Source organism: Canis lupus, chromosome 1 (assembly GCF_003254725.2).
Source record: "Canis lupus dingo isolate Sandy chromosome 1, ASM325472v2, whole genome shotgun sequence".
In the NCBI taxonomy this organism is placed as follows: domain Eukaryota; kingdom Metazoa; phylum Chordata; class Mammalia; order Carnivora; family Canidae; genus Canis; species Canis lupus.
The window spans coordinates 25,442,415-25,456,384 of record NC_064243.1 but is presented as its reverse complement, the minus strand read 5'-3'; the positions used below and the strand labels follow the sequence as shown (position 1 = coordinate 25,456,384).

At 38.5% G+C, this 13,970-nt stretch overlaps 1 protein-coding gene across 6 annotated transcripts in view; it reads left to right on the top strand.

Moving 5' to 3' along the window:
- STX7 (syntaxin 7) overlaps window positions 1–13,970 on the top strand; it is a 62,544-nt gene that overhangs the window by 32,725 nt on the left and 15,849 nt on the right. For 4 of the 6 annotated variants that reach the window (XR_007412527.1, XR_007412543.1, XR_007412541.1 and 1 more), the window contains exons 4-9: window positions 2,840–2,933; window positions 3,614–3,751; window positions 4,551–4,603; window positions 5,165–5,261; window positions 6,305–6,377; window positions 9,283–9,365. Coding sequence is in view for 3 of the 6 variants with exons in the window: in XM_049113469.1 (XP_048969426.1) it covers window positions 2,840–2,933; window positions 3,614–3,751; window positions 4,551–4,603; window positions 5,165–5,261; window positions 6,305–6,377; window positions 9,283–9,365 (538 nt within the window). In the remaining 3 variants the exon portion in view is untranslated. Of the gene's footprint in view, window positions 1–2,839; window positions 2,934–3,613; window positions 3,752–4,550; window positions 4,604–5,164; window positions 5,262–6,304; window positions 6,378–9,282; window positions 9,366–12,119; window positions 13,476–13,970 lie in introns of those variants that run through there. The other 2 variants (XM_025422290.3, XM_035705363.2) reach the window with 1 other exon arrangement.

The following is a 13,970-nucleotide window of genomic DNA, read 5'->3' as shown; positions in this document are numbered from 1 at the left end:
ATCTTCTGATTCTGATACTTTAAGTCCCTTGACTCCCCCTGGAACTGGTCCGTCTAGCTGGTCTTTTGGGGGAGGGGCCTGTTGTGCTGATTTTCAGGTGTTAGCACTTGGGGGAGCTGCTCTCCCCCTGCCTGGTGCAGGGCTCAGTGGGGGTTGTTACCTACCCCGTGAGGCCCCAGGAGGAACAACCCCAGTGGCGGGGCCAGCTCTGGAGCCCTGGAGTCAGCCCAGGCAGTAACTCCGGAGCTCTCGGTCTGCAGGGCCTGGAGGCTCCCGGGCGGGGCCGCTGATCTGCTCAGCTGGGGCAGGAGCGTCCTCGCTGTCCTGGGCCCTCCCGGCCTCTGCCTGTCCCGGGGGGAGGCCGGATCCTGGGCTGTGTCCCAGGCGCCCTGTGCTCCGGCCGCGCAGCCCCCTCCGCGGAGCCTCTTCCTCTGCCCGAGCCCCTCCGAGCTGCTCCGGGTCCCGCCGTGCGCTGCAGCCCTTAGGGAGCTCGGCGCACTCTCCCGGGGCGCAGGTGTCTGTTACTGTCCCCGGGAGCCCGAGGGCATCCCCGCCCTCCTGGGGTCCTGCTCAACTCCCTGCGAGCCCCTTTCCGCCCGGGAAGGTCGGTGCAGCTCCTGCTCCTCTGGGACGGGGCTCTCCTGTCCTGGGGACACTCGCCCCGGCCTCAGCCCGGCTCATCGCGGGGCCCCTACCCCTTGGAGGCCTTTTGTTTCTTTATTTCTTTTTCCCCGTCTTCCTACCTGATAGAAGCGCAAACTCTTCTCACTGTAGCATTCCAGCTGTTCTCTCTTTAAATCTCAGGCCGAATTCATAGATTTTCAGGATGATTTGAAGGTTATCTAGGTAATTTGGTGGGGACAGGTGATTTGGGGACCCTACTCTTCTGCCATCTTGCCCCTCCTCTCCAGTGACTAGATTTTTATTTGGTTTAAATTCAGTACATATTCAGTATGAATTGTTATCCCTCCAAAAACTTATGCCTAAATCCTTGAATTTCAGAAAGCATTAGCCTCTGTTAAGAAAAAAAAAAAAGGTCTAGTGAAGTTATGTGGTACATGTTTCAGTAAGTTAATATGCTGTTAGAAGAACAATAATACTTTGTGGTGTTGCATATTTAAAGTGTTTTTATACATTTTCTCATCTGAATCTTTCTCATCTGGGGTAAAATACATAGATCAAATAACTGTTTTCATTTTGCTCATAAGGAAAATATGTCTCACAGGAGCGTAATGATTTGCCTAACATCATTGTGAAGTTGAGTCTTAATTAAGTGCTGTTACAGCAATGTTTCAAGTAATATGTATGTCATAAATGATATTCCAAAAAACGTTAGCTATAGAAGGAAAAATCGCAAAAAGGACTAAATTAAAAGATAGGTGATGGGAATTCGTGTTTTTTATGAAGTACAGTTTGAAGAATTTATAGTGATGTGTAATTTACATGGACTTTTTCTGCCATGGAGAGATGTTGGGGTGGGAAAAATACCCCAAGTCTAAATAACAAACCACCATTTGTTAAACTAAGATGGAATGTAGGGGCACCTGCGTGGCTCAGTTGGTTGAGCGTCTGACTCTTGATTTCCACTCCAGTCATGATCTCAGGGTTGTGAGATCAAGCCTTGCATCAGGCTGCCCACTCAGAACAGAGTCTCTGTCTCTCTCAAATAAATTAATAAATTAAAAAAAAAAAACTAAAATGGAATAGAAACATGTAATTCTTAATAGATATATTTTGCTAAGGTTAGTAGTGGAGATTGTGAATAGATAGACATCAGTAAGCCTTCTTTTCAGAAATTTAGCTAAATTACAATTTCTAAAGATTTTAAAGGAATAATAAAGGTAGAAGATTTGGAAAATAGATAGAAGTAGGTTGTAATTCTTCCTTATCAGTCAAATACAGGTATCTATATCTAAAAATACTCCTATACAGTATCTCATTATTTTAAAGGATTCCAAGTATAACTAAATAAGTGTTTAAAAGGAGAGATAATATACTGAAAAGTACTGATGTTGTAATTTGTAAAGCATAACATTAGATTAAGCTTTTTTTTTAGAGTCAAGTTCTTGAGTTAAAAATCTGACTTTTTACTTTATAAGCTAGCTAAAAAAGATAGATACAGATACTGATAGGATTTACTTCTTATTGTGTTCTTTCTGTTTACAGAGAAATGCTATTCTTTCCAAAGCAAACTTAAAAATAGTAAATATAAAAACAATAGTAAATGTATATTGATTACCTCTCCCCCCACCTTTTTTTTTAAAAATCTATAAGGATATAAATGTCCAGATAGAGAAAGAAGAGAGGCTAGATGTACTCCTGAGAACAAGACAAAGTCTGGCGACAAATCCTCTTCATTTATTAAAATGATCTCCCAACAGTGGGATGCAGACAAAAGGCTCTCACCACCCAACACCTCCATATCTAAAACATCAGACATCCCATAGTCTGGCTTTGATTTGAGTCATCTTCCCTTCTAAATGGCTGCTGAGATTTATTTCTCAAAGCTTGGTTGCCCTGTGTGAGTAAAGAACTTTCCATGTAATATTTGACCAGTATTTATCAAAAAATAGAATCTGGATTTTTTTTTTTTTTAAACTTGCTCCACACCCAATGTGGGGCTTGAACTCACAACCCTCAGATTTAGAGTCATGTGCTCTACTGACTCAGCCAGATAGGTGCCCTGAAATTTTTGTTTTCATAGATAAAATTTAGAGCCACTCTATAAAATAGTGATTTTTATCAAACTATTTATAAGGATTGATTCAACTGGCAGAGTTGTAACTTAAAGAAATCTCTTTGTTCTTTGGTTCTATAATGTGTGTTTTTTTTACTTTAGGCAACAGAAGCAGCAGTATACTAATCAACTTGCCAAAGAAACAGATAAGTACATTAAAGAGTTTGGATCTCTGCCCACCACCCCCAGTGAACAGGTATCAAGCCTTAAGACATGTTGTTGATGTATTGAATGTGAAAGAAATTACATGCATTATAGGGTCTTTGAACTTTTATGCTAGAAAGGAAATGAAGGGGGAAAATTGTATTTGAGATTAGTTCACAGAACACAAAACTATATTTAATTGCCCTGGTAGTATCCTGTGGTTCAATAAAGCAAAAATTATTTCCATGCAGTTGCCCTGACCCATAATTAAGCAAGTGCTCAGAAAATGCCCCCTGAGTAATTGTTTCCTGGCCTTCCAGGACTGACTCCATGTGACACGCACACATTCATGATGTGAGGTTTCCTAGGGGCGCATGTTTATTTCCTTGCTTATCATTTAGTGGAAGTTATAGTTAGGTAAGAGTACAAGGTTTTATTTTCCTAAAAAGAAAACAAAAGAACTACTACTTCAAAATAACCTCAAAATCATGACCCAGTTTTTAAGATGAAAATTTTGGGTGAGAAATCCAACATTATGGACCTTTTGCCTCAAGATAGTACATATACATAGTACTTTAATATATTGTCAAAATGTTGCTTAGATGTAAACAGTAGGAAATTGGAGAGTGAGTGGAAACTTCAGAATAAAGAGCCAACTCGTGGCGAAACAACCTTGGTGAATTCTATAGAACCTTATACCTTGATTCTAGTAGGTTTCTCCGTTTCCTCTAGCGTCAAAGGAAAATACAGAAGGATCGCTTAGTAGCTGAATTCACAACGTCACTGACAAACTTCCAAAAGGTCCAGAGGCAAGCCGCTGAAAAAGAGAAAGAGTTTGTTGCTCGAGTGAGAGCCAGCTCTAGAGTATCTGTGAGTATTGAACAGGGCGTAATAAAGTGCATGTGCTGTTCCCTTGAAGGCCTGCATCAGCGTTTTCTTAAGTCGTAAGGATCTGTGACTGACTGTCTTGGAAGTCAATATTTGAATATTTATTTTCAGGTTTTTCTGCTCAGTTTTAAGAAGGATGACAGTTATATATTGCTGTAGTTATTTTGTCCATGTCAGGGAGCCAAAGATTACAGATTACTATATAAAAATATGGGAACATTTTGTCAGAAAAGACTAGGGCTCAGATCCTGAATGATATTCCCACTTTGGTTTGTACTAGGGGCTGTCAACCTTGCATCTGGGCCAATGTAGGAAATGCTTTACTCCTGGGTTATATGAAGATGATGGAAAGGAACAGAGTGAATCAATTGCATGAATACTGAAAATGAATATAAGCCTGAAGAAAATAAACAAAGGGATAACTTTTAGTGGAATTTTGAGTTTATCTCATTTTAAATTTCCTCAAAAACCATTGCCAGTTGTTTCCTTATTCCTTAATGTAGAGTTTCCTGGACTATATTACATTTTAATCATATAATATTGATTATTTGGCCCTTGAGAATATTTAATGAATTCCTTCCTTGTCAGCTTAGGGAAATAATTTTATTGTTATTTGAAGCACTTGACCTAAAAAGTTAGAACAAAAACATTTCTCTTTCTGTACATAGACATACACATGTGTACATAAACCCATTTAGATTATCATAAGAGAAAATGTGAGTGTTATGATGGTGTTTTTTCTTTGCCACTTCTCAATGCATTCTATTACTGAATTATCCAGGGTGGTTTTCCTGAAGACAGCTCAAAGGAAAGGAATCTCGTTTCCTGGGAAAGGTAAGAAATATAAACCATACAGATGAGAAGATGATTTTTCAAATGTGTTTTCTACCTTATGGTTCCTGGAACAGAATGAAAGCTTTCAGTTTATTATGTCATGACTATCCTAAGTTATAAATACAAAGCAATAAATTTGAAAAATTTTTTCAAAGTAATCATTTATAAAGCATATATATATAAAATATTCCAATTCGGCAGTAATTTGTAAATGTTTATACAAGTAAATTTTATTGACTTAATTATTATTTGATGGAGATTTTTTTTATTTCCTCATGTGACATTTAGGTCAACCAAGAAGAAATACCCGGTTGCCAAATGTAGAGTCCAATAATTAATAACTCTAAAAAAATAATACCAATGAAATGAAACATGAATAAAATTTGATTAATATTTCTGTTATAATCTTAAAACTTAAGAATACAAATGAGAAATTGAAGCAGTTCTCTGACGTTGAAGAAAAGACACACTATTTTGTGCTTCTTAAATAAGAAAAGAAATCCCATTACTTCCATTATTTTAATACCATTCTTTTTTTTTTCCGATGTTTTGTTCTGTTAGCCAAGCTCAACCTCAGGTACAGGTGCAGGAGGAAGAAATTACAGAAGATGACCTCCGCCTTATTCATGAGAGAGAATCTTCCATTAGGCAACTTGAAGTAAGTTTGCCGTGGCAGCTGGGTGGCTGCGCTGTCCTCAGGCATCTTCAGTGTGTCTGTCCTCAAGATGCTTAGACGGTGCTAGGGGAGGGGCTGACAAAGAAAACTAAATATATCATTGTGGTGGCATTTCTCATAAATGAGAATAGTTTTCTTCTTTTTTTTAAACAAATCTCGTTAGAATATGCGCTAAAATGAAAGCATACCTCCCTCGTCTCCAACTTTTGTTTTTTATCCTATGAGATCACCTCAGGTCCTTAGCATGGAGAAAGCCTTAGTTCTTGTGAAACCTACCTATTCCCTAGAAGGTTGGCTACAGTTTTTGAGGGTTTTCAAGCCACATTTGATAAATTCTTTGCACTATCTTGTTCAGCTCTCATAAAAACCATGAAGTAGTTAGTTAACCTTGTCATCATCATCACCATTTTATAGATTGGGAAACTAAGGCACAGGATGAATATGTAAATTGCCCCCCAATATAGAATATTTAAACTTTACTCTTTAATCAGGCAAAGTAATAGTTATGATATATTAAAGAAAAGTGAATTTATAACTTGTTCATTGCTATTCCACTGCATAATCAAATTTATTAACATGAGAGTTTAGACTTAGACCTAATGTTTTATACTTTTATATTGTCAAGTTGATGTGTAATATCAATGGTATTTTATACTCTTATGAGGAAATACTGCTAGTAATAAAAAAAATTATCAGACTACGTAAACATAAACTCAATGACCCAGGGTCCTTCTCTGTTACAAAGATTCCTGGTTTCCATGCTGCCTCACTTGGTATTTTTAATGTCACAAACTTACTTTTAAAGAACTGGTTACAGTTTTTCAAGGTCATCTTATTTAAGCTTCCTTTTGTCTAATAGTTTCTTGATATTTCCAAAATTGATGTATTAAGCCTAGAGTCATTTTCTCTTATGTCTAAGTGGTGGTTTGGGTTTTGTTTTGTTTTTGTTTTTGTTTTTTAATTTTCTTCTTTTGTAGATTGGGAGCTGAATTCTGATTATAATAACATGTGCCTTTTTCTCTCAGGCTGATATTATGGATATTAATGAAATATTTAAAGATTTGGGAATGATGATTCATGAGCAAGGAGATGTGATAGGTAAGCCCTGCTGAGATGGGAACAGGCTACTTACGCAGTTTACCTGTGGTAACCTCTTAAGCAAGAGTAGCCTGTCTCTTGGGGGTCCCCTGGAATGAAAAGCACAGTGTCTACAACAGACAAAGCATCACCCTTGTCATTATCTAAAACAGATCTCATTTTTGGCTCCTACTGATTGAATCAACTGGCTTCATTTATTCCTGAAGCCCCAGATCTAATCAGAGCCTCCTGTGCTAAGACTGTGGAAGGCAGCACATATCCTCACTGCCGCCTGTTTGCTGGATCCCTGGTTTCCATCTTAACCCCTGCTGATTCTCAGCACAACAAGCACTTCCTGGAAAACCTGTGCTGTTTATGATTGTGCATGCTATTTTGTCTCTTAGACTAAAGGGAATAGGTATCCATTTGCCTAATCATTTATTCGAATATCTTTTTGGTCGATTAATTTAGTAGTGTTACTTAGATGCTAAGCATTCTTTTATAAATTCTTTTTTTAAAAAATCAGCAACTAAGACTCCCCCTAAGTTTTGAATGTGATAGCTCTTCAGTTAGGATATAACCATTGGCGCTGATCAGTGTCCTGACCATTTTTATCATTTCGAAATATGAAGATCTCAATGGATGTGTCTAAAGATACATTTAATAAATGTTCTGAATTTGGTTCATTGAGACACTTGGACCTGTACTTTACTATAACTGTTATTTGCCCATTCTTACAGCTTCTCTGTAGCCACAATAGATCACAGGGTAAAATTTCAAAAATCAATTAATTTGTTCATCCAGTAAGTATTTATTGAGTGCCTACTATATCCAGGCACAAGTCTAGGCATTGGGGATTTAGCTGAAAGTAAATGAAATTAAAGGCTCTGCCTTCATAAATCTTACAATCTAATTGGAAGAGAGAGACGATTTTTTAAAAGGAAAGAAAAGTAAGTAAATGCTGAGAAGTGTTATCGGGAAAATAAGGCAAGCAGTGAGATGGGGCTGCTAAAAGTGGGGAATGTTTCTGCTTTCCTAGGGTGGTCAAGCAAGACCTTACCGACAGGTGACATTTTAGTGAAGACTTCATGGCATTAAGGAAACAAGTGAAAGAAAAATTTCCAGGCAGAGCAAAGGGCAAGTGCAAAGGCCTTTCAGGCAGAAGTATGTCTGGTGTTCTTGGTGAGTGAAATGAGGGAGATGGAGATGAGGTCAGAGGTCATAAACTTTGGCATTGTGGAGGGCCCCTGAGCCATCATGAGGACTTGTGTTACTACTGATGGTTGGAAATGGAAAGCCACAGGAGGATTTGAGCAGAGGAATGTTATTATCGGACACAAGGTTTAAAGGACTCCCTTTGGCTACTCATTTTGAGAACAGACCATAAAGGGACAAGACCAGAAGCAAAGAGAGCACTTAGAAGATGATGGCAGGAATCGGAGTGAGCAGTGTGTTGCTTCAAATCAGGATGGAAGGCAGCGAAGCAGCGAGAAGCAGAATTGTGGATAGCTTTAAAATGTAGAACCATAAAAAATATAAATAAATAAATGAATGAATAAAATGTAGAAGCAAAAAGATTTACTGACCAGCTGGATGTGAGTGTGAGATAGAATTAATTCAAGGACGGTTCTTCAGGTTTTTGGCAAGGCCAGAGAAAGGATGATGCTGCCATTTTCTGAGATGGAGCAGTCTATAACCAGAGCAGGTTTAGAGGGATAGAAATCAACAATTTTTAGATGTGTTAAGTGTGAGGTACAAGTTGAAATGAAGTTAGCTTGCTAGGCAGTCACAAATTACAAGGGAAATAAATCAGCATCAGTCTTTTTTTTTTTTGTACCCATATTCAGCTACAAAGGTGCAGGTTGGAGTTTCGTCACGTAAGTCTGGCTAAAGTAGGTGGCAAGGGAGCCGAGGGTGAATGCAAGAAAGTGTGGTTCACTGGTGGCCCAGGGGACCTAAGCTGGGTAAGGAGGAACGTAAGGGCACGAAGTGTGTTGAGAGATGGTGAAACAGTAGTAGGGTCAGTGAAGTCGGGTGTTGGAAGGAGTGTGCTATGTAGGTAGCAGGTGATACTCAGGGAGTGAGGTTTGAATGAGTTTATAGAGAGGTTGCAATAGTGTAATGACAAGGGCTGGTATATGGTCTTGGAGATGGGTGGCTGGGAGAGGGAAACAGGCAAAGTCGTTGAAAAAGTATGGTCGAGGCTTTGAAAAGGCAAGGTATTAGGTCAGCAGTTGGCTTGTGAAATTGCCAGTTTTGGGTAATAGAAGCCTCGAAGGGTCCATCAGTGAATCCAGAGCAGAAATACTCCAAGAATAAAGGCAAGACCGGAGTTCTGTAAATGTCTGCGACAGAGAATAAGTGAGAGTTGGCAGGGAGAAGCGAGACACAGAGGTCTCAGGCTGCAGGGTGCCGCTGGTTCTATGTCTAGGCCAGAGGAAAGCTGGCGCCCCTTCAGGAGGCTGCATGAGCCCTCAGGAAGGACTAGGTTTTAGCACAGAAGTAGGTTGGTGATGACCGCAGAGCAAATGATGGTTTTCAGTACTCTGTTTCCTCAGGAACACTTGTTAGATGTTTAGAGTTGCTTTGGCCATCAGAGCCCACAAACAAAATAGTACTTTTCAGGAGTTACCAGGTAGAACTGGAATTGTGTTATAACGAGGATGATCCAGTTTCTTTCCAAATATTTGTGTGTTGTCTGGATCATTTGACAAATAGCATAAGGAAGACCAAGTGCCATTTAAAAAAAAACATTCAAATTTCCCCCTATGGTAAACTGATGGTAACATTTGAATAGTGAACATGTTTGGTGTTATGTTGAATGAAATCTTGTGATTTATGCACCTCTCTTACTGGAGCATCTAACAGCTGTGTGTGTGTGTGTGTGTGCGCGCGCGCGCACGCGCGTGTGTGTTTTGTTTTAAAGACAGCATAGAAGCCAATGTGGAAAGTGCAGACGTGCATGTTCAGCAAGCAAACCAGCAGCTGTCAAGGGCAGCAGAGTATCAGGTAATATTAACTGCAGTAAATTCTCTCATAATTTAGGCTTTCCACTCTGTGTGTGTGTGTGTGTGTGTGTGTGTATGAGAGAGAGAGAGAGAGAGAGACTGATCAGGAGATGTTAAATTGTAAAAGCCCCATGGAAGACAGATCAGAAATCTGCCAGTTAGTTTGAAACTGATGTTGGCCTGTTTATTCTCAGGGTCAAACCAGAATTCTGGCCCCCAGGGATGGGAAGTTCAGTGTTTATAGAGTCCTGAGAGGAGCCATAGATGGACACCTCCAGGCGTTTCTGACAGCTGGCGGTCTCTGATGCCATTGTGACCTTCCAACCTTCCAACCCAGAAATCTCCTTGATACCCTTCTTCTGTTTCTCTCACTGTTTCTTTCCACCTTTTCTTTCTTTTTTGTCTGTGACACTCTGCACAGAAAAGGCAACGATCTTTGCTCTAGAGAGTTCTCTTCAAGTCCTATGGAAATTATATTCTCTTGGAGTGTCCTTGATCACTAGGTATAATCAGCATTCAGCAGATCCTTCACCAGGAATGAACTGATTTCTTAGATGGATCAGATTAATATATGTGACCTTATATTAATTAATTAATTAAGGAGTCCATATATGTGACCAATATAAAAGACATGACACTACTACACAAATATTAGGACTGTGAACTATGAATATATCATACAATATAAAATGAGGCCAGGCCCTTTGGGAAGCCCTAAATACCACCGTAGCATTTGATTTCCTTTTTAAAACTCCACTTCATGTTGTCGTTCATAATTATTTTTCTTAGACCATGTTGCCACCTTATAAAATATCTAAGATATTGTCACAGTCTTAGATGTTTTCCAATTGCTTTTCACTTTGCTCACTAACCTCAGAAGTCCCCTTTCATTTCAGTGCCATTTTACACTAGACAAATCACTGCGTACGTAGTGCTACATAGGGAATAGTGAAGCTTTATAGAGATTGTTGAGTTACAGCCAACTGTATTCAGTGATGGCGTAGCTCTAACTCACCTTGACCTTCTATGTGCATGTGATTCAGGTATGCAGCTCAGTAGAATTAATATCATAGACTGTAGGTATCATTCATGAATGTCAAAAACACACACACAAAAATCCGTAAATGCTAATAGTCCTGACTGCTCAAATACAGTGTTTAACAGGATTTATTAGTAACTAGGTTTACATGTTAATTTTGTTTTGCTTTTGGTATTTGGAAGGATATAGATATATCTCCTAAGTTTTACTTTTCCCCTTCCTTAGGGAAGGGCAAAACTCTACAGCCACCCTGGGGGAAAGAAATACATCTTCCCAAGCCAAACCTCCATATCTGGAGCTGCCCCATACTGAATCCCACAGGCCCTGAAAGGATGAGGAAAGAACCATGCAGCACAAGTGCTAGGAAAAAAGCAGCTTCCCTGTAGTTCTTCTTGGAAGCCTTGACATTAGACTCTTGCCTCTGCAAAATATGGCACTTCTAAATAGTTTGGGTGAACCATGAGTGGAAGGGAAGCTGCTTAGTACTTTTCTCGTTGCAGTACCCTGGGACCTCACCACACCACACTAGGGAGGGTCCCTGGGCCACAGATACCCCATAGGGGGAAGCCTGTGATGGTTCTTACAGGTATATCACACATGTGTCTGTGATGCTCAGGTGGAGCTGGGGAAAATCTGTAGGCAAGATGACTGAAACTCTAGAGAAGTTGTGCTTCGTATAAGGAAGAGTATTCAATTGAAAAAAAAATTACTGAATATATGGTATACTGAAAGGCATCATAGTTTTTCAGGAGAATTTTAGAGTTGGAAACCTATCTTTCCATAAATTTTATGGTACTACTAGTTGACAAAGAAAATTTACAAACTTTTCAACTTTGTAAGAAAAAGGATTTCGGGGGCACCTGGCTGACTCAATCGGTTGAGCCTCTGCCTTGGGCTCAGATCATGGTCCCAGGGTCTTGGGATTGAGCAATCGGGTTCCTTGCTCATGGGGAGTTTGCTTCTCCCTCTGTCCCATTCCCTGTGCTCTCTTTTGTGCACTCTCTCTCTCTCTCTCTCTTTGTCAATATAATAAATAAAATCTTTAATAAAAAGGATTTTTGCATGTTGCTGTGAGATATGCAGGCTGTTAAAGAAATACAGAAATCTGCAGCTGGACCAGGAATGAAGAATAGAACAAAACTCTTAACTCTCTATTTTAAATTGCTACTTTATAATTTTTTACCTTTTTGTTTTTTTATTTGTATGCTGAGATTTTAAATGCAATTTCCATTAATATTAAAAAATGGGAATTTTGGAAACTAATAATTTACTTCAGGAAAAATTGCCAAGCATTTGTACTTGCTGATATTTTCAGAGAACTCATTTTGCAGAGCAACTCTTTGATGAAAGTTTAAAAATCTATAAGCTTTTAAGCTGTTCTTAGTTATTACACATAGGTTTGCTCAGTCTGTCACCTAAGTCAGTAACTTGCATTTCTTTGTGTCTTTTTTAAGCCTAACCACACCCAGAAAAATTACCGACAAAAGTTGAATAACTGGCCCCTGAATTATATCATTAATTCAAGAAGACTATTCTTTGAAAGAATAGTGCCACTTGTATTTGAAGAGATTTTTGAAAAGCAAAAAAATACAGCCCAAAATTTGAGGATGGTTAATTACTATTGATTTTACTCCAGAAGTAAACCAAGTGATTTTCAGTTGCTAGAGAGATGCTCTGTTACATCAGTAAACATGTTTTTTGTTTTTGCATCTGCAGCGCAAATCCAGAAAAACCCTGTGCATCATCATTTTTATCATTGTCATCGGAGTTGTAATTCTTGGTCTCATCATATGGAAAGTGAAAAGCTAAATTATAAAGGAGCACACTATTGCACTACATTCTCTAAATTATGTAGGAGGATTCCTGTAATCATGGTTTTTATTATTATTATTATTATTATTTTAAAAGTACTTCGTAAAGGATGGCTCCCAAAACTTTGTTACTTTCATTGGAGAGGGGAGTTTCCTTTAGATTCAATCTGATATTTTCTAACACTGAAAGTTTTCCTCATATGACCTCTGGCATTACTTCCATGCTTTTCGATCTAGCAACTGTGAGGTTTTGTTCACATTGTATATGCCTTTCATTTATAATTTATTTACCCTGTTGACTTAGCTCTTGGAATGAGTAAATGTAAAGGTGTGTGTGTGTTCCATGTGCATCTGTCTCTGTCACAGAGTGGCATGCACCCAGATTTGTGTTACTTCAATAAAAAAATCTCAAATTTAATTTCAATTTGGGCCAACAGAGGAAATATTCTTAATAACTTAAAATAATTAACAGACCTGTTTGTGGTGTTTTTTGTTTTGTTTTTCTGGTGCATAGCAGCACACATTACCGATTTAACTTTTATTATTGGTTTTCTCTTAAAACTCTTGTTTACTCTAAATGAAATCAATGAATAATTTCCTAGAGTATCTCATACTCCTGATGTGTATCTGTTAAGCATTTGCTGTAGATTGCCTCTTAAAATACTAAGGGTAGGTTGTTTTTACATAGACCCTGCTAAAGTCTGATGTTTGCTGAGATATGTGTAGTCACTAGAAATGTTTAATGTAATTTGAAGGAAGAGTATGAAAAATCAGTACCTATTGTTAGAAATCTAAAAATCCCAACTTGTTATTTTGCTGTGTACTTCCACAGCTATCACTGTGGAAAATTAATTTCCTTCCCTTAAGTCCTTTAAAATGATGGCTACATGTGTATCCTTGGGTCAGAATTACTTTGGGTGAGAAACTTTCCCAGAATCACTGTTTTTGAGCACCAACACTTAAAAATTTAATGTTTACCTTGCCTACCATTTTGTACCATCCTTCATTAGAAAACAATTTGGATGTTTGCCAATTAACTCACTTGCTTTTTTAAAATCAATGTTGTTTTAATGCACTAATCTGAATACTGTAAAGGGGATTATCTTAGTTTATAGTTTGTATTTTATAATGTTCTTATATAGCAGTTTGATAGTGAAGTCAGTGTTTTACATGGCAAAGCTATTGAGACTTCAAATGGGAACAAATAAAATATTAAGTAAACTGTATCTTCGCAACCAAAATAAAGATGACTTTAAAAGTGTCTGGATATTTCTGTTTCATGAGGATTCTGCTTCTGTGGGACCAACACTTGACATGATCACACAGCAGCTCTCTGTCTTTCTGGAGTACTGGTTTATTTGGTGTTTTATTTTGGCAGTCTTAAGTGCTGCTACTAGTAGAAGCTGCGTGTCAGCAAAACTCTGGTTTTTTGTTTTTTGTTTTTTTTTTTCCACAAGAGACTGTAGAAAATTTTCTTGGGAGTGATTGGGAACTTGGAGACTGTGTTTACCAGATCAGTTTGCTTTAGTGAAACAGAATGGGCCAGACAGGGAGTGGAATTCTGAGGTCAGTGCAAGCCCATCAGGCCTGCTTGAACATGGTCTTTCTCTGTAAGAGCACAAAGAAGTGTGTTGTTTCATGCGATAAACCAGTATCTTATGGCTGCACATAACTCCCAATGGCTCCTACAAGTCAGTTCAATATTTTTGCCAGAGTTGTACTTGATAAAATGTTTATTCTCATATAGGTAAATGCA